Raw genomic sequence first — 19334 nt, 5'->3', positions numbered from 1 at the left:
TCAAGCAAGGCCCCATCTACGGAGGGAATCAGCCATTTGCAGAAATTGCTGCTGCGTTGATGCCCACGCGGCAGCTTGGGTCTGATTGGAATTGCCGGCGGGATCCCCGCTACAAAAACTCAGCAACGTGTCCCGGATTCGGCGAAAGCTGCATGATCCTTCACGGCTTAAGCCCTTGCAACTCATGTCCCATTTGTGACACCCCGCCACGTGGCGGACCGTGAGCATCTCCGATGCGGCGCCCTTGGACGGAACGCGATGCTGGTTGAAGACGACGCGCGAGATATCGGCCGTGCTGCTCAGCACGAGATCGCCCGACACGAGCTTTTGGCCATTGGCACGCGCTCGGCGCGCGTCACGCGCTCGGCGACGGCCCCCTTGCGTGCGTTGGGGATAGGGAGGGTTTGGGTGGGGACGGGCGGGGAGAGGGTGGGGATGGGTGGGGATGGGCGGGGATAGGGTCAAGATGTGGGTCAAGAGGGGCGGGGTTGGATGGGGGGGGGGGGGGGCGTCCCACCCGCAGTCTACCATGTATGAGTGGAGTGGGCGGGTTCTAAAAGTATAAGTCGGTCCGACGGGGACGGCGCGCGCCGGCCTTACGTATGCCGTCGATGGGTCATGGGACACGCGTTGGTGTGAAGCGCTGCTGTGAAGCGCTGAAGCGCTGCTGTCAAACATGTGTATGTGAAGCGCTGCTGAACACAGCGTGGAAGCCCTCAAAACTTAGGCTCTCGGTCATATATGCAGCTCCGCCTCTGGGCACAGCGTCACTGCGGACGTGTCATCGGCAAGGGCGCTCTCCTGCTCGACCACGCCCCTGCGCCTGCTGAAGCGACTGCGTCGATCGTCATCTGCGTGGACCGCATCGGCATCGCGGCGGTCGTGAGCGAGGCTCACCCCGCCCTCGCGCCGACTGAAGCGGGACTTGCGAGCGGCTCTGCCCCAGAGCCGTGGCCGCTGCTGCACTGACCCCTGGCCTCGACACCTCGACACCAAACCTCGACACCGACTCGACACCTCGACACCCCACGCCAACTCGACCAACTCGACACCCCTCGACACCCCTCAACACCCCTCGACACCATCTAGGCTGGGACCATGCTCGACTGTGTCAAGGTGCCGAACTCGACACCTCGACACCCCTCGACACCGCTCGACACCAGCGGCGGCGCGACGGCTGTCGTCGGGGCGCCGGCAGGTGCCGCACGCAGAGGGTGCCACCCCCGTCCCTCCATCTTGGAAAGGCCCGCCTCCACCTTGTGCCGATGGTTTCGAGCCCACGGTCTTGCACGACGGTTGCGTGAGCTGTGCTGCGGATGCGGCCGGAACGCAGGGCAGGTGCGAGAGATGTGAAGATGGCTTTGAGCCAAACGCTGGCCAGACGGCGTGCGAGAAGACGCTGCTGAGCTTGATGGAGACGATATGGCTGCCTCTTCTTGGCGTCATAGTATCCCTCCTCACGGCCGGCTTTTGCACATGTGGCGCCGAGAAAGAGGCACGAGGGTACACTCAACAAGTTAACGAGGACGAGGACGACGTGGAGGTTGGCACGCCAAAGCTGAGGCGGCGGTCCCCCTCGATGCCCTTGCCCCCGATTGTGTCCCGCAAGCTCGATCGTCCGGGCGAACCACTCTGCGCGGACGAGTCGATCGAGTGCCTCGTTAGCTGCATTAACTATGGTGCTGCCCAGGCCGCAAGCCCACCGCCACCAAGCCACCGCCCCCCATCCCTCCCTCCGCCAAGCCCGCCATCGCCATCCCCGCCGAGCCCGCCTCCTCCGATTCCGCCACCCCCGTCCCCGCAGGCGGAGCGAGCGAAGCAGCAAGAGCTAATTATCGTGATCGGCAACACAGGTGGAGGCAAATCAACGTTCGTCAACATGGTTGAGGGCTGCAGGCTGCAGCGCATCACGAAGGAGGAGGCGGGCCTTGTTGGTGCTGGCGCTGTACGTGTACCATGTCTGTTGCGGCCTCTCCCATTCGCGCCCCAGTCCTGCTATCCTACTCGCGCATGCACACGCTGTCTTTGAGTGTTGCGGTTTCACCCGGTTTTGCGAGAGCGACGTCGACGAGTGTCTCGTAATGCGGCATGTTCAGCTTGTGGCAGCGCGACGCTCCCGGACCGCATCGAAATCGCAGCATCGCCGGACCGCGAGTCGCGTTTGCTTTGACGCTGAAGAGGAGGTGGCAGAGCAGGCCCCCGTCCACGCCGTCGTCCCACGAGATCGGAGATCTTCCGGCAAAGGCGGATTCGGAACGTCTTCCTCTTCCCAGCAATCGCTGTCTGGTTCCTCCACTTTGCGTTTCCCACTGGAGAACCCGTCCAGGACGAGCCGCTTGATGAAGAGTGTCATGTTGAAAGGTTTCGCAAACGAGAAGCCGTACTTCACAGCCACATATCCACCAAGTTCGTACCCCATCTCGGCAAGAGCTAAGTTGGGTGCGACGGTCCAAACACAAACACAATCCGGACGCTCGGCCAACTACCTTCTCTCTCCTATCCAGCCCATGCCGAGGTGAGGAGGAACCAGTACGGCTCCTCTTCCTTTGCTCCCAGCGCCTTGAGAATCTTCTTGAAATCCTCCTTTAGCTTGTCCGTGGGATCGTCGATAGGCAGCTCGGTGACTTCATCGCAGAGCGGGATGTTGACGACTCCCCACCTGTTATCCGAGTACTGTTCGTCGTGCTCGACCCGCATGCTCTTGCTCGTGACAAATAAGGCGCGGTCTTCTTCTCCCATGGAACGGTCTTCTGCAACGAGGTCGATGTCATGGCCCTTCCCAAGAATGCGGTCCGCAAAGACAACAAACGCGTCTTGAATGAAGCTTGTCTCTCTCTCGAGGTCGTTTGACTCGTAGTCTTCGGGGGTGACGTAAAAAGAATCGGTGATGTCGCGCAGCTTGTCGGAGAGGGACTTTACCTCACCGGTCAGCTCTTCTTCGTCGTCGGAAAAGACTTCCTTGTCGGGAGGTCAATGTGGAGAAGGGGCGTATTGATGCCATCCTCGCCTCGGCCGCCGTCGACCTCGACACTCTCAAGGAGATTTCGGACGCTTTCGCCGCCGCCGATACCACTACGCTCAGTACCATTGCGACGATGCAGACCCAGCTCACCGCTTTACAAGCTACAGTTGACCAGCTGGTCAACGGAAACTAAAAATTTTAATGGATAGCCGCCGCGGCCTTGCGGTGGTATTTGGACTCGTAGGTAGGCTGCTACCTGCCTTGATCCACTCGAACTGTACTCCGAGCTTGTCGAGCATTGTCAACCATTCGGGCTTGGGTGGGTCGCAGACCCGTCCCTTCCAATCTCGTAGGAGTCGAGCAAGGCCTCGCCCTCGCCATCTGTCGCATGCCACTTCCAATTATTGATATTGATCGTAATCGAATTGTTGGACAAATTGACCCCGCCGCCCCGGGCGCAGCTCCATTCGCGACCGTCCAGCTTTTACCCAAATGTTCCCTCGAATGTTAACTCGAAGAGTGTCAGCTCAAAAAGAAAAAGTTTGCACGAAGATCGTCGCGAATATTTTTCCACAGAAAAGCGACGGCGCCTGGTTGTTGCACGTTAGTCAAAAAGGGGGTTCTCGACCCGCGCCGCTCGGTCCTCTCTTCCGATTCAGCATGCTCCTATACGCGTGGCTCCGCTACGTCCAAGTAATTGCAATTTCATCCCTCGCCGCACTCGCCGTGGCAGTGCAAGCTGTGCATCTCCTCGAGCATGGCGGCGGCGGCGGCGGCGGCGACGACGACGACGACGACGACGACGACGACGACAGCGACGGCGGCGGGCCTTCTCTGAGTAGTGTGCGGTTTGCACACCAGACCTTTTTTGCCATCCTCTGGCTGTTAGTCACCTCGGCCGTGCTCCTCGGGCCAAAGCTGCTTGCGCGGGCCGAGCCGAGCGGGAGAACCGCTCTTGACCTCGCGTTGGCGCGGGTCATTCTTGTACTGCTGTTCTTGCAAGACTATCACCTACGGGGACACCAGCTGCACTTGACCGAACCGGGTCCCGCGGGCAGCTTCACCGTCGTAACCGGCCTGCTGCCCGAAGGACATCGCGACTGGATGCCCGGCCTGGCAGTCTGGAATCGCGAATGGATGTCAGTAGCTTGGTTTGAGCCGCTCGCCATCAAGGTCTTCGCGGTGCTCGCTCTGCTTGGTGTGTGCGCGCGGCCGGCCTTGCTCGGCCTCGCGGTGCTCGAGATGAGATGCCAGCTGCTCAAGCGCTCACACATGTCAGACCGCCACCACAGCGGCCACATAATCCCTCCCGTGCTGCTCCTCTTCGCTCTCGCGCCCTCTGGGGACGCGCTCAGTCTGTGCCGTCTCTCGCTCTCCGATCAGTACCAGTGGCGACTCCACGGCTTGCTGCCGCGTCTCTGCGGGAGAGGCGTCGCCACTGACACCGCCGACCCCGCTCCGCGGCCGTCCTCCCATTACACGCTCCCGTTCATCTCTTTGCTCCTCGTGCTCGCCAGCGCATACGCCACTGCCGGCTTGTACAAGCTGACCAATTGCTACCGAGCTTACGAGGACGAAGATGCAGACGTTGGCTGGTTTGCATTCACCAGCGTCTTCTGGACGTCTGACCACTTGAAGTGGCTGATGCACCACGAATTGATGAACAAGTGCTCGGGCGAGAGCTGCCTCCACCCGGGTGCAGCGGTGTGGCGGCCGCTGTGCACTGAGACCGTGGGCCTCGTCGCCGAGTGGTTGTGGCAATTTTGTGCGTGGGCGCAGCCACCCTCCATTCACGCCCATTGCCTGTTGGGGAGCCGTTATCTCATGCCGGCTGCGCGATTTGACTTGCTGCCCCGAGCCCTCCTCCAGCTCGCCGCGTTCAGCGCAGTGGCTTGGGAGGTGGGGATGTGGCTCGCCGTCCTCGCGCCCGGCGACAAGCCACGCGCGCTCATCGCCTGCGTCGCCTTCCTATTTCACCAGGGGAACATCTGGATGAATCGCATATACTTTGACGACTTCCAGGCACCGCCACGTGCAACGCCCACACACACGCGCGCAGCGACCCCTCGAAGCATGTTGCGCGATGGCTCTGACACTTAGATACCCCGCGACCGTGTGTCAGGATCTTTACGTCGTGTGGGCAGCGCCTTGGCTCGTGCTGGCGTACTCGCGGCTGCGCGGTCGAGGCCGCTCGGAGGCGGTTGCGGCGAAAACTGGAGTTGCCGAGGCGAACGCGGCCGACGACGAGCTTCCGCTCGTGGACCGCGACGAGACCGCTGCGCCAAAGCCGCACAAGGAGAGCCGCGGCCCCGCAGGCCCGCCCTTGATTGACCGCGCGATGCACCTCTTGGTCGCGTTGCTCCCCATCCTTCTGGGGACAGTTCGCTGGTACGCTTCTGTGGACGCCTACCCGGTGAGCCTGTTTGCTGGGAAGCTTAGGCCGCTCGCCACGCCACGCTCAGAGAGTCTGATTATGGCGCGCGCCTCGGTCCCCGCGGTGCAGGTGTCGGGGTTCCCCGCGTTCTGCGTCAACTCTCGCCGCGTCCTGAAGAGCTGGAAGGAGGGCAAGCCGTGGAAGCCGACGAGCCTAGAGTTGCTGCGCGAGACGCGTTTACTTGCCGCGAGCGAGAACGCGTCCTCGCCGGTCCTGCGCTTTCTCGCGCGCGGCCACTTCAACCAGGAAGGGGACCACAATGGCCAGAAAAAGGCGAGCTCGCTGAGTTGTGACGCGGCGCTCAAGGGCCGGGTCGACGTATTGTTGGAGTCACTCTACTCCACGCCACGCCGGTGGGCCTCGAGTGATGGCAGCTGGGACGGCGATCCGGGCACTATCACACACTTGCAGTTCGTGGTGTGCACCCCCGCTCCCCGCTCGCAGCCTTCACCCCACGCTACACCCCGGCATCGCTCTTGGGATGTCCGATCCCACACAGACACGGGAGCATGCCACTGTTGCTGCCGCCGGGCACACACTTCTCGTCTGCCTCCGCGCGCAGGTAACCAAGGTCACGCTCGATACAAACAGTCTGCGGGCAAACTTGGACAAAGCGAGCCACGTGCAGCAGGTTGTTCAGGTGTCTGTGCCTCACCGCATCGTCGCGTCCAACATCACCAAGGCGCGCGGTGCCGCGAGCAATCGCGGGGCCAGAAACAGAGGGCTGCCGCTTCGCTCCGTCGCAGATGCGCCGGAGTGGGCGCGCGAATGCCCACCTCCGGAATGGGACAAGAAGTGGCTTCTGTGTGAGCTCGACGACAGCGGCGGAATGCGCAGGGTTACACACACGTGGCCGCCGCCGCAGTGGCACGCGTGCAGCAAAGCCCCGTGCGACCGCGCTTGCGCCGTCCACGGACAGCATGCTTCAGGCGAGTGACCGCCGCAGTCACGCGCGAGCTCTTCCCCGAGGCGGCTAGGCGCTTCCACCGTCGTGGGAGCGCCGCCGCGGCGCTGCTGACACGGCGGAGCCCGGCGAGCCGACGAGCTAGCTCCCTCGTCACACACGCGCACGGACGCATGGAGATCCGCGCGCGTGCCACACACACACACACACACACACACACACACACACACACACACACACACACACTCCATACGCGAGCCCGCTCTCGCTCCGCCGCTCGTGCGCCCCGCGCATGTCAGCCTTCTCATGCCTCCGGCCTCCGAGCGCCCACCTCGGGCGCTCGGGCGGTTGGGGATGGCATATCGGTTCCCTGGAAATGTGGCGTCATTTTATACGGCTAATAAACCGCATAGACTTTGCCATGCAGGCCGTTATTACCAAAATTGTTGATTGTATCTCCTGCCTATGAGGCTTATTTTTTATATTTCTTGAAAACATCCCGCCCGCGGGCTACTTGTGCGGGCTACTTCTCCCAATGGAAAAAGTCCCATTGACGGGATACTTGTGTGACCCTTCGTTGCTGCAGTCGACTGGGGCGCGCGCGACGCGAACGGCGCGAGGCACTCCTCGCAGGTCGCGTGGCCCTCGGAGCACACGATCGTGCGCTCCTTCTCCTCGTGGCAGATGATGCAGCGAAACATCGGATTGCGCAGATCGAGCAACGAGGTGGGCGGCGACGCGTCTCGAACATGGCGGAGTGCACGGAGGGCATCGGGGAGAGCACGGAGGGCCGGACTGGCAGAGGTGAGCACGGAGGGGTGGAGAGCACCCGGGGAGAGCACGGAGGGCAGGGCGGCCGCCAGGCTGCCGAAGGAGAAAAAGATTTTTGGAAAGAAGACGACACCACGACGGGAGCCTGAGATACCAAAAGCGCGTTGGACATGATGGACATGTCCGCTTGCGACGCCGAGCTGCGCGGCTGCACGTCGCCGGCGCGCATCGCGGAGCTGCAGAAGCTGCGAGCGCGGCACCTGCTCGCCCGCGGCGAGGGCGAGGCCGCAAAGACTGCGATGGCCGCCGCCGCCGACAACGACGCTGCGCATTGGTCGCGCAAAGCCTCGAAGCACGCCGAGCAAGACGAGCTCGCCGAGGCCGCGAGCGCTTTCGAGCGAGCGCTGGAGCTGCTGCGGATGGACGATGTGCCGCGCGGTGAGCTCCGCAGCGCAGAGAAGAGCGCGAGAGAGGCTCGCAATCGCGTGGGCTCACGGCTGACGGAGCGGCTGCGCGAGTTGCGAGGATGCTCGGCGGAGGCGGCTCTCTCGATCGTGGGCGAGGTGGCTCGGCTTGGCGACGAGGCGGTGGTGCTGCAGGCGTGGCGGGGACTGCTGCGGCGCGAGGTGAAGGCGAGATCCGCGGCGGCGTGGGGAAATGCTTGCAAGCAGCTTCAGGAGAGCAGACACATCGAGCGTGCGCTATGCCTCGAGCTGGCTGTCGCTGGGTACGAGGTGGTGCTTGAGGTGTACACGAGGGAGGCGTACCCCGCCGACTGGGCGATGACGCAGATGAACCTCGGCACCGCGTACTACGACCGCATCCGCGGCGAGAAGGCGGCCAACCTCGAGGCGGCGATCGAGCACTCCGAGGCGGCGCTGGAGGTGTACACGAGGGAGGCGTATCCCGAGGAGTGGGCGATGACGCAGAACAACCTCGCCGCCGCGTACCGCAACCGCATCCGCGGCGAGAAGGCGGCCAACGTCGAGGCGGCGATCCAGCACTGCGAGGCGGCGCTGGAGGTGTACACGAGGGAGGCGTATCCCGAGAAGTGGGCGACGACGCAGATGAACCTCGCCACCGCGTACAGCGACCGCATCCGCGGCGAGAAGGCGGCCAACGTCGAGGCGGCGATCGAGCGCTACGAGGCGGCGCTGGAGGTGTGCACGAGGGCGGCGTATCCCGAGGAATGGGCGATGACGCAGATGAACCTCGCCACCGCGTACCGCAACCGCATCCGCGGCGAGAAGGCGGCCAACGTCGAGGCGGCGATCGAGCGCTACGAGGCGGCGCTGGAGGTGTACACGAGGGCGGCGTACCCCGAGAAGTGGGCGATGACGCAGATGAACCTCGCCACCGCGTACAGCGACCGCATTCGCGGCGATAAGGCGGCCAACGTCGAGGCGGCGATCGAGCACAACGAGGCGGCGCTGGAGGTGTACACGAGGGAGGCGTATCCCGAGGAGTGGGCGATGACGCAGAACAACCTACGGACGCGGCACGGCCGTGGAGCCCGCATCGCCGAGCCACAGACAGTAGGGTCGCGACGTACCTGCAGCAGCCGTCGCGCCGACAGGAACGAGCTCAGGCGTCGCCGAGCAAAGACGCCGCTGTCGTTCCTTTTTCCCGTTCGCGCGGGCGTCCGTGGCGCATCCCAGCATCCTCGCCCGAGCTCTTTGCGCGCCGCGCGACCCCTCTCGGTGTTTCGGGCAGCCTGTGATCCGGAGGCCTCCATGCATGCTGGAACTCGCCGCTCGGTCCTCCGTCGCGGATTTGGAGGCCAGAATCGAGGCCGCAGCCCCCTACGGGGGGGCTGGCCCGGAGGGCCAGCCTTTGAGGGGTGTGTGTGTTGGGATTTGTGTGTATGTTCGTCATTATGAAGGAGAGCGGGTCAAAGGGCGACTGGGGCTCGGCTCCTTGTTTTGCTAAACAAAGGAAGGTTGATTGTTTCCCCTTTCTCTTTCTGAAAACACACACCCCTTCAAGGAGCCGCTGAGGAGAGAATCGTTCAAAAACACACACCCCTTCAAGGAGCCGCTGAGGAGAGAATCGTTCAAAAACACACACCCCTTCAAGGAGCCGCTGAGGAGAGAATCGTTCAAAAACACACACCCCTTCAAGGAGCCGCTAAGAAGAGTCTCTTTCCAAAACACAAAGGAGCCGCCAAGGGTGCAGCCTACCGCGCTGGTAGGGGCTATGAGCTAGGGGCTATGAGCTAGGATGTAGGGGGTGGTGGCGCAGAGTGGGATCCCGTTAGCTCACGGTCCGCTCCCTTTACTTGGGTTTGAGTTCAGCTCCACACCCTTTACCTACTGGGCTCTAAATAAATAAATAAAACGGACACCTCTACTAGGAGATGGGTAAAAAGGAACAGGTCCCCGCCCTGCGGTCTTTGTGCAGGGTTCTTTGTGGGTGTGGTCGGCGACTAGCCGGGGTCGTCCTCCCGATGGGGGACTAGCACTAGCCGTCTTCCACATGGTCCCTCGGGTCCCTGCTGCTCCTAATCTCGTCGTACATCCTCCTGCTGATCTCCGCAACATCCTGCTCCCTCCCTCGTCTCGCCCTGCGCGTCTGCTCCGCCTCCCCGTCGTCCGCCCTGCGTCGTCTGGCGACGGGTCCTCCATAGTCGGTTGAGGTCGCCGCCCTCCTCGTGCCTCTTCCCAACGTTCCCTCGGCGGCCGATGCCGTCTGCTCCGCTGGGCTCAACGTACCGATAGTGCTATTTTTTGCGCATTCAGCAGTACAACGATGTTGCACACTTCCATCAGTAAGCGCCAGAGACACACTTGTCGCCTCTCTGTGCACATGAGGGCCGCACGCGCGGGCGTTCGTCGCGTGCACATCTCTGCCCAACTGCGTGGCTCAGAGCGGCCGCCCCTCTCACTCAGCCCCCTCGCCGCCTCAGGCGAACGCGCCCGCGCCGCGCGGCGCCGGCAGCCAGTACTCCATCGGCTGCCGGCCCCGCGCGCCCGTCCGGCGGCGCCGCCGGCAGACGTGCGCCTTGTCGTACAGGCCCTTGAGGGCGAAGCCGCAGCCCGCCGTCAGCGGCGTGAAGCCCGGCTGGCCGATGCGGTGCGGGTAGAGCAGGGCGAGCGCGCGCCGCACCTCCCGCTCCGTCATGGCGGACGAGGCCGCCGACTCGTTGGCCGGCCCCGCCGCCGTGCCGTACACGCCCCGCTGAGCGAGCTGCTCAACGGTGCGCCTGGGGCACCTCAGACTCACTCGGTGAGCCAAAAGACCACCGCCTCGGCAAAGGGGCGGTCCCTGCCGCTCCCGTCCTCGAAGGCCATGTCGCCGTGCCCGTCCTCCCAGCCGAAGTTGACGAGGCGGTACGGCGAGCGCGTCATGTCGCCGTAGTGGTGGAGGCCGTTGAGGCGAGACGTCATGCGCTGCGCCGGGTCCTGGCGCCGGCGGAGGTACTCGGCCTCGACGGCGGGGAACTCCTGCAGGATGCGGGCGACGACCGCCGAGCCGGAGCGCCGGTTGTGCCGGCCCCAGCAGCCGAGCTCGCGCAGCGCCGCCTCGACCATTGGGTAGAGGCGCCCGTTCTCCCGCCCGGCGGCGGCGCCCATCACGCGCCGGGCGGAGCGGCTGCGCGCCGAGCTGTGCCCGTGGTCGAGCTGCAGCGTCATCGCGCTGCGCGCGTCTTGGGTGGCCGTGGAGTACACGACCTCGTAGGGCGCATTGAGCAGCGCGCCGGCCGGCAGCGGCGGGCTCAGCGGCGGTGGTGGGGGAGGCGGCGTTGCGGGGGCCGGCGCCGCGCCGCCTCCAGATGCGCCGTCAGTGTCGCCGCCGCCGCCCGTCTCCTCGTCGTCGCCGCCGCCGCCGCTGTCGCCGTCGCCGCCGCCGTTGCCGCCGTCGCCATCGCCGTCGTCGCCGCCGCCGCCGCCGCCCTCACCTCCGCCGCCGTCGCCGCCTCCGTCCGGCAGGTGGAGTGCGTTCTCCCAGCCGACGACCATCTCGTCCAGCCGCGCGAGCAGCGCCGGAGACTGCGAGAGCAGCCCCTCCTGCGTCACGCCGAGTCCCGCGCTCAGCAGCGGCCACGGCTGCAGCAGCGCGTTGGCGGGCGCCTCTGCCGGCGGCGCCGCGTGGATGTACGGCCAGCCCGGCGCGTGCCGCGCGTTGAACTGGCGCACCGCGCCCGGCTGCAGGAGCCGGGCGAGCGCTGGCACAGCCATGAGGAAGGCGCGGTAGTCGGCCACGAGCACCGCCCAGCGCGGGTCGTGAGACGCCCACGCCGCCTGCTGCGCTGCGTACTCGCCAGTGCCGAGGATGGCGTGGATGAGCGGCACATAGACGAGTGAGTAGGTGCGCTCGTCGAGAGGGCGGGAGCGCAGCGCACGCAGCGCGCCGAGGAGCGGGACGAGGTGCTGGGCTGCCTCGTCTGCAGCTGCGCCGCCGTCACCGCCATCGCCGCCGTCGCCGCCGTCGCTGCCGCCGTCACCGCCGCCGCTGTCACCGCCGCCGTCGTCACCGCCGCCGTCGTCGCCGCCGCCAGCATTGCCTCCGCTGCCAGCATCGCCGCCGCCTGAAGCGCCCGAGTCGCCGCCACTCGAACTGCTGTTGTCCGAGCTGCCGCCGTCCGAGCTGGCGTCGCCGTCGCTATCGCCCGGTCCGTTGACGGATCCGCCGGGCGACTCGGACGACGAGCTGCTGTCCGACACGACCGCCGACGTGGTCAGCGGCTGGCGGCAGAGCGGGCAGAGGCGCTGGCCGTCGTTGAGAGGGATCTGAGGAAGGCAGCCGGCGCACACGACGCCGAAGCAGCAGCCCATCAGGCGGACTGCGTCGATACCCACGTGCTCGAGGCAGACGCTGCAGCTGGGCGCGTCCCCGCCGACGATCTCCGACACGCGGTCGCGCAGCCGCTCCAGCGCCGCGCGAACCGCCTCCGCCACGCCGTCCGTGCGCATGCCGTCCAGGACCTCGCCGAGCTCGCCAAAGGCGTCAGCGCTGCCCGTCGCCTCGGCGGCAGCGAAGATGCGGCGGAGCTGTCCGAGGACTCCCGAGGCCACCACGCCGCCGGCGATGTTGTTGACGAGTCGCTCGAGCGAGAGGGGCGCGGACAGGGCTACAGCATGCTGCTGCTGCCGCCGCGGCGCTGCGGGAGGCTCGACCGGCCGCACTGGGGGCGTGACTGGCCGAGGCTGCGGCAGCTGAGGCGGTAACGGCGGAGTCGGCTGGGGTGGCTGCGGCGGCTGAGGCCGTGGCGCCGGAAGCGGAGGCTGCGGCTGCTGCGGCGGCGGCGGCGGCGGCTGCGGCTGCGGCTGCGGCTGCGGCTGCGGCTGCGGCTGCGGCTGCGGCTGCGGCTGCGGCTGCTGCGGCTGCGGCTGCTGTGGCGGCTGCGGCTGTGGCGGCTGTGGCTGTGGCTGTGGCTGTGGCTGTGGCGGCGGCTGCGGCTGTGGCTGCGGCTGTGGCGGCTGCGGCTGCTGCGGCGGCTGGTGAGGCGGCTGCGGTTGCGGAGGCTGCGGCGTGGGCGGAAGTGGCAGCGCCCTGCCTCGCGCGGCGGCGGCGCGGAAGTGCTGCCGGAGCCTGGTGTGGTTGAGCTGCCGCAGCTGCGACTGCTCGCGCCCGCAGCAAACCTTGACTCGAAGCAGGGTCTGGTCGTACTCGAGCGCCACCTCGGTGGTCCCGCGCGCGCGGGCGAGCTGCACCCAGCGGCGCTGCCGCCAGCCGCGCACCACGTACAGCTGCTGCCGCCCGGGCGCAGGCGCGAAGCGGACGAGCAGCAGCTCGGCGCCGTCCTCGACGTGCGCGAGCACCTCTAGCGCCGCGCGGAAGCGGTTGAGCTGCTCCTGCTCGCGCCGGATCCGAGCCGTCTCGCGCGCCTCGCGCCGCGCCGCCTGCCGCTCGGCTCGCTCGCGCTCGAGGCGCGCCCGCTCGCGCGCGAGCCGCGCCTCCTCCGCACTCTGCCGCCGCAGCTCCTCGAGCCGGCGGGCAGCGGCCTCCTCGTCGTCCTCCTCCTCGCCCTCCTCCTCGCCCCCCTCCTCGCCCTCCTCCTCCTCCCCCTCCTCGGTGCCGTCGCCGTTGCTCGCCTCCCCCACGACCGTCCCCTCGGTGCTGTCGCTGTGCTCGCTCTCCTCCTGCGGCGCCGCGCGCAGCAGCTCGAGCAGGCTGAGCGACTGCGTCTGCAGCGCCTCGGACGCGCCCTGCTCGGCGAGCCACTGGCGGATGTTGGCCTGGTTCGTCTCGTAGTGGGCGTCGAGCTCGATGAGCGTGGCGGCCTGGTGCTCGTTCCGCTCGAGCAGCGGCGTGACGTACGCCACCACCGCCTCCCAGAAGCCGTGCCGCCGCGCGACCGCCCTGAGCCAGGCGTCGTCGAGGCGGAGTATGCGGATGGCGCGCATGACGCCCTGGATCTGGACGTTGCGCGACTCGAGGGTGCGGCTGTGGCAGTGGAGGTTGAGGATGAGCTTGATGAGCGGGTTGTTGTACCCGAGCTTGCCCTTCTGCGCGACGATGAGCACGTCGTAGTCCAGGTTGGTGAAGCGGCTCAGCACGGCGTCCGAGTCGCGAAACGGCTCGGCGTCCGCCGCGCTGCTCACCGCGGTATAGACGAAGGCGATGCGGAGCCGCCGCCCCGAGACCGGGCAGGGGGGAGGCGGGCGGCCACGCGGCAGACGAGCCGCCAGAGCGCCTCGATCGGCGTCGCGCCGCTCACGTTCATGTTGGCGAACACCATGCCGAGCAGCATCATGCCCGTCTGCTGGCGCTGGCCGAGCAGGGAGAGCAGGAAGACCTTGGCTGTCTCCCGGAGGGCGCGCTCGTCCTGGAGGGGCGCGTGGGCGGCGGCGGCGCAAGTCGGGGCGGAGAAGAGAGGGCGGAGAGGGCAGCGCGGCGAGGCGCACCGTGTGCAGCAGGACGCGGTCGTGGTCGTTGAGCGGCTCCTCGCCGATGGTGCGGCCGTCGAGGACGAGGCCGCTGGTGCAGAGGGTCGAGACGACGAGCTTGGCGGCCTTGCGCTCGCGGTACTGGTCGCCGTACGTGTGCCGGACGAGCAGCCCGCCGCCCTCGATGACGGGCTGCATCCAGCGCGCGATCGTGCCCGTGAAGGCGAAGACGAGCGAGGAGCGGAGCGCCGTCTGCAGCCGCCACCAGGCGGCGGTGGCGTCGTTGCTCGCGCGGTTCGCCTCGCTCGCGTCGTTGCCGATGTGCGCCTCGTCCATCCAGAGGGCCTTGAAGTGCCGCTCCGCAAAGTGGCCCGCGTTGCACGCGCGGCACGCCTTTGTGACGGTGCAGAGCACGACCCACGCCTCGGCAAAGTCGCGCGCCTGCTGCGGGTTGTTGGCCGGGTCGAAGCCGGCCGGAATGACGTAGATGCGGCGCGCGTACTCGACCGCCTGCTCCGGGCTGAGGCCGAGCTTGCGGCAGAGGTTGCTCCGCGCGGCCGACGCGCGCACCTGAGCGAGGAGAAGCCGGGACTTGTCATTCTCGGGAGCGAGAGAGCCGGGCCCTTGTCCTCTGGTGGTGGGGAGCAGTGCTGAGCAGTGCTGAGCAGTGCTGAGCGGCACCTCGCGGCTGCACGCGTCGCAGTTTGGGTCGCGAGCCCGGCGGCCGCGTCGAGCGCAGCGCCGGCAGCGCGCGTCGAGGTCCGCTCCCTCCGCGAGGAGCGAGACGACGTTGCTCTTGTTTGGAAAGACGACGAGGTGGCGGCCGGCGGTGGGCGCGACGCCGCAGCCGTCGGGGAAGGACTGGCTCACGAGGGCGAGAGGGAGGAGGAGGATGCCTGCGAAGGGGGCGAGGGGAGGAGTGGCGTCAGCGCGCGCGTGCCTGGGGACATGGGCACCGCGCAGGGTGGGCGAACCCTGGTGGATGGCGAAGCTCTTGCCGGAGCCGGGACAGAGGTCGGCGACCGAGGTGCGGTGGAGCGCAAACTCGGCGGCACCGCGCTGGGAGGGCGTGCACGCGCATCCTCCGGCGGGGTGGGAGGGGCACGTGCCGCCGTCGGATGCCGCGTTGCGGATTCGCTCCTGCGTACAGATGTGCGGGCCGCCGTGTCAGAGAGAGCGAGCGGTGCGGGATCGGGCGGCAAGGCCGACGCACCGCGACGGAGAGCGCACGCTCAGCGATGAGGCGCGGGAGGTTGCGCTGGTAGCTGTGCAGGTTCTGGTTCTGCTCGGGCTGAGTCGGCCGATGCGAGCGAGCGCCCGTCGCCGGCTCAAACACGACCATCGCCGTGCCCGTCTCGCCGGCGTGGGTAGGTGACGATGCCATCGTTGCGCCTGCAGCACGGCGCAGGGGCGGCGTGGGTGAGTGGCTTGACAGGGAGGAGGCGGCAAGGCGAAGGGCGAGCCGGCCGCCTGCGCTGTCTCAGAGGCGCCGAGTCTGGTGTGGTCGCGTCCTGGACGGCGCTCGGGTTTCGTAGACGACGCGGACATGGTGGAGAGCACGGAGGGCGGCATGAGAGCACGGAGGGCCGGGTTGGCGCCGGGAGAGCAGGGAGGGCGGCGGGAGAGCAGGGAGGGCGTGAGATGCGGAAAAAGAAGGCTGGCTGAGATGAGGGCGACGGCTAGCGCATCACACTCCTCTCCTTAAAATCCCTGTGTGGTGGCGGCGTGCCGTTCTCCCATCCCTCCCTTGTCTGTTTTCTTTCTTTCTTCGCACTGAGGGCACGCGAGGTACGACCGTGCCCGGCCGTGCTATTAAAGCGACTCGGCTCTCCAACAGGCTGCAGCCCAGAGCCACACGGAGTCTACGCGCATCGCTTGTGCATAGCCTCGACCAATCTCCTGTTCACGGTGGAACCGTGAACGTTCACGGTGGAACCGTGAACAAAGAGCTTCTTCGAACCGTTACAAACACTGACGCGAGCCGCCCAGCAGGGAGCCTGGGCGACTCGCTTTGACGCTGGCCAGGCCGGAGGCGAGTGCCGCCACCAGGCCACGACCGACCGCGCCCGTCCTACGGTCGGGCGCAATGGGTCAAACGGATCCGCGCCGCAGTGCGTGCAGCGCTGCGCCACCAGTCCGACACATGCAAACCGCAGGCTTTGCAGCGAGGACCAACCTGCTCAGCTTCGAACGAGGAGCCAGCAGGCCAACAGGAGGACAGCAGTCGTCCACGCCAGCTGGAATGCGAGGACCGCCCCAGTCGCAGGTGGTCCCATACGTAATGCAAAGTGCGCAAAGCACCGTGCAAAAATGGCGTCAATGGCACCTAAAATGGCGTCTTTCTGTGGCCATGCAGCAAGCAGTGCCGCCGGATGAGCACACGGCCATGGGCGAAGTGCACCCGCAGGGCCAGCTGGCATTGCGTGGTAGGATCCTCTGTTGCAGCCCGGCACGACCGACCTGCGCACCCGCTCGTATTCTGGCCGTAGGATGTGGGTGTTGATCTTCCACCCGTGTGGGCAGTTCCACAGGTCGCGCATCTTGTCAAGCCGGGAGGTGCTCTTGCCGGGCTTTGGGATGTGGGTGACGAGGCTGATAGGCCATTGGTTCGGGTAGCTGTCGGCCGCTGCCGCCCTTCTGAGCTGTGCCAGGTACTGGCGCTGCACCGTCATCGGGGCCCATCGCATGAGCACCCCTGGCCATCCGTCGATGCCCGTGGCCTGTCCCTTTGGCCGCATGCGGCGGAGCGCGTTATGGAGTGCCCGAGTCGTGTAGATTCGATCGATCCATGCGGTGGGGTTTGCGGTGTCGTCGGGATGCGGGTCGCTAGTCTTGGTGCCCCTCGCTGCCGCCCATCCCAGCATGGACCTCGCTCCGGCTGTGCTGCAGGGGGCTCCCCTTCCTTGGGCGACCATGTGTGTCCTCACGGCCTCCCTCACCCTTGCTGGCTGGAAGACGAGCTCCTCTCGACCTGTCTCCTCGATGGTCACCGCCGAGAGAGTTTGCCGCCCTGGGCTCTCGTGAGTGGGGCGTTCCTCCCTCCCAACGATCTCTCGTGCGCGTAGACCAGGGAGAACAAGACAGACTCGATGGCGCCGCGGCGCGCCGCTTCCTCCATCCTGTGCTCGTAGTAGCTGGCGCGGTCATATTCTCGTTCGTCGTTGGCTACTTCTTGGATGCTCGGCAGCATTAGGTCGATGGTGGCTAGCTCGAGCTCCCTTCGGCGTTGTGCGAGGTCCAGGCCCGCCTTGCTTAGCAGCCTTTGTGTCTGTTGGGCTCATTCGTGCCTTGCGGCCTCGTGTCCTCGAGTCGTACGCCCGTCTCTTGCTCGCGTCTGTTAGGACTTCGTGTGCCTCGTTCACGAGTTTGAATCTCGCTTCCCGCCCGGCTCTGCACGTCTGCTGGTGCGTCTCTGTTCCTGTCCGGATGCCAGAGCAGTGCTTCCCGTCTGTACGCCCGTCGCACCATATCTGTCGTCGCGTCGGCTGCCACCCCGAGGATGGAGTAGAGTTGCCCTGTGCGCTGTGGGCGCTGGTGGGGCGTCGTCGTGGCGATGAGTCACGATGGCGCTGCCCCTCTCGTTTGGCGTGAAGGCGGCGTCCTCTTGGGTGGCGCACTCGCCGCCGTACCCCCCGAGCGTGCGTCTCTTGAGCTCGCCGGAGTAGATCTCCTTGATTCGCTGCCACATCTCGCTTTCGCGATGGAACGTTGAGTATGCCTTGCGTGCCCGGGGTTCGTCGATGAACAGGTCTCGCCATCTGTCCAGCGTCTTCGGCGCCCGGTCGGGCGTCCCGCCGATCTCGCCTCGGCGCATTTTGGGTTGTTTATATCTACCCTTATAAGTCTCTGGTGTCCGCGCCGACGCTCACTGTTTAACCGTAGAACGTCCCAGCCGAAATCCGCCCGCCACGATCGATCAGTCCACAATCGTCGGCCCGCAACGACCCGCAGCGATGGATGCCGCCCCCCCCCACGGCCCCTACGGCCGACGCGCCGATGCACGACCGGCCTCCGTCGGACGGCTCTCCGGCCTCTCCGGCCTTTGCCGCCCGCGCTGCTGCCGATCCGGTCCCCTTCACGCTCCGCACAAGCAACGACAACTTTGAGGTCGCCGGCTTTGGCCAGGTGCATGCCCACCACCTGCTTGCCTCCATGTTCACCCTTCGCGCCCCTCCCCCCCTCTGACGCCGCCGTATGACCTTAGGTGAGGGGCACGACTGCCCGCCTGGAAGGCGCTCTCATCAGCAAGTCACCCAGGCACCAACTCGGCGGCCGCTCCTAGAACTCCTCGTCGCTCCCCTCGTAGAGCGAGGCCTCGTTCGACTCGAGGCGTGGGCCGCCGTCGTAGGGGGAGCGGGCGGCTCCGCGAGCGATACTCGCCCAGTCCTTCTTGGTGCCGCCGCGGCCGCGTCCGCCGCGCCGGTCTGCGCGCCGCCCGCGGCTCGTGCCCAGCCTGACCGCGCTCGGCATGCGCTCGTAGACTGTGTCCTTGAAGGCGGTGTGGAGTAGCGCCTCAAAGTTGACGCACGGCGCGTAGCGGCAGCGAGCGCTGGTCTTGCACGGGAGGGCGGTCTCTGGTTGAAGTTTGGGCAAAAGCCAATCCCGTCGCGCGCCGCCATCGCCTTGACCTTGCCCGCCGCGCGCGCGACCTCGACCTTGTTGTCGACGATGACGCTCTGGAAGGTCTTCTGCTTGGCGACGTTCGCCGCTACGGCGCGCCTGGCCTTGAGTGCCTGCGCGGCGCACTGCGCGTCGTGGAGATGAGAGATTTTTGTTGGATGATGTCGTCGCTGGTCGTCGCAAAGGCGCGGCACGATGGGCAGAGCTTGTTCCCGAGGACCTTACACACCCGACATCGAGGCGAGGAGGTCCGCAGACATCACCGCTCGCGTAGACGTTGGGCAGGACCGCGCGTGTGCCCTTGCAGTAAAACCGCCGCACACGCGAGGCGAGAGACAGCCGCGATGCGAGAGACAGCCTAGAACCAGCCAAGGTTTGCACCAGCGTCCTCTGCGGCGACGCGAGAGACAGCCGAGATGCGAGAGACAGCCTAGATACAGCCGCGGTTTGCACCAGCGTCCTCTGTGGAAAGGCGAGAGACAGCGGAGACACTGCCCGGAGACACTGCCTGGTCACGTATCGGAGACAGAGCCCGTCCTAGCACCGCCTGCGCAGCCACACGCGCCCACAGTGTCATCCGACCCCCCCCCCCCCCCCTCCGCCCCGGCCCCAAGGTGCTCGCCATGCCGCTGATCGCCCGCGCCCTCGCCGAGCTCTTCGGAGTCGCGGACGCGGACGCCCTCAACTTCGCCTTCCTGTAGGGCATGCTCCCCGCCGCGCCCACAGTCGTCATCTTCGCGGGGGAGTTGGGTCCTCCTCGCCGCAGACCCCCCCCCCCCCCCCCCCCGCCACCGCCACCGCCACCGCAGAGCA

The 19334-nt window shown here is 66.5% G+C and overlaps 1 protein-coding gene across 1 annotated transcript; it reads left to right on the top strand.

Moving 5' to 3' along the window:
* Positions 1-7727: 7727 nt before the first annotated feature.
* EMIHUDRAFT_54101 (hypothetical protein) lies at positions 7728-8390 on the top strand (the record flags this gene model as incomplete). Its single annotated transcript, XM_005775071.1, has 1 exon — positions 7728-8390. A coding segment is annotated over one exon (663 nt), but the record flags the coding sequence as incomplete, so codon positions are not given.
* Positions 8391-19334: the final 10944 nt, after the last annotated feature.

Source organism: Emiliania huxleyi (assembly GCF_000372725.1).
Source record: "Emiliania huxleyi CCMP1516 unplaced genomic scaffold EMIHUscaffold_3, whole genome shotgun sequence".
Classification (NCBI taxonomy): Eukaryota; Haptophyta; order Isochrysidales; family Noelaerhabdaceae; genus Emiliania; species Emiliania huxleyi.
This window is presented reverse-complemented; position numbering and strand designations above follow the sequence as displayed.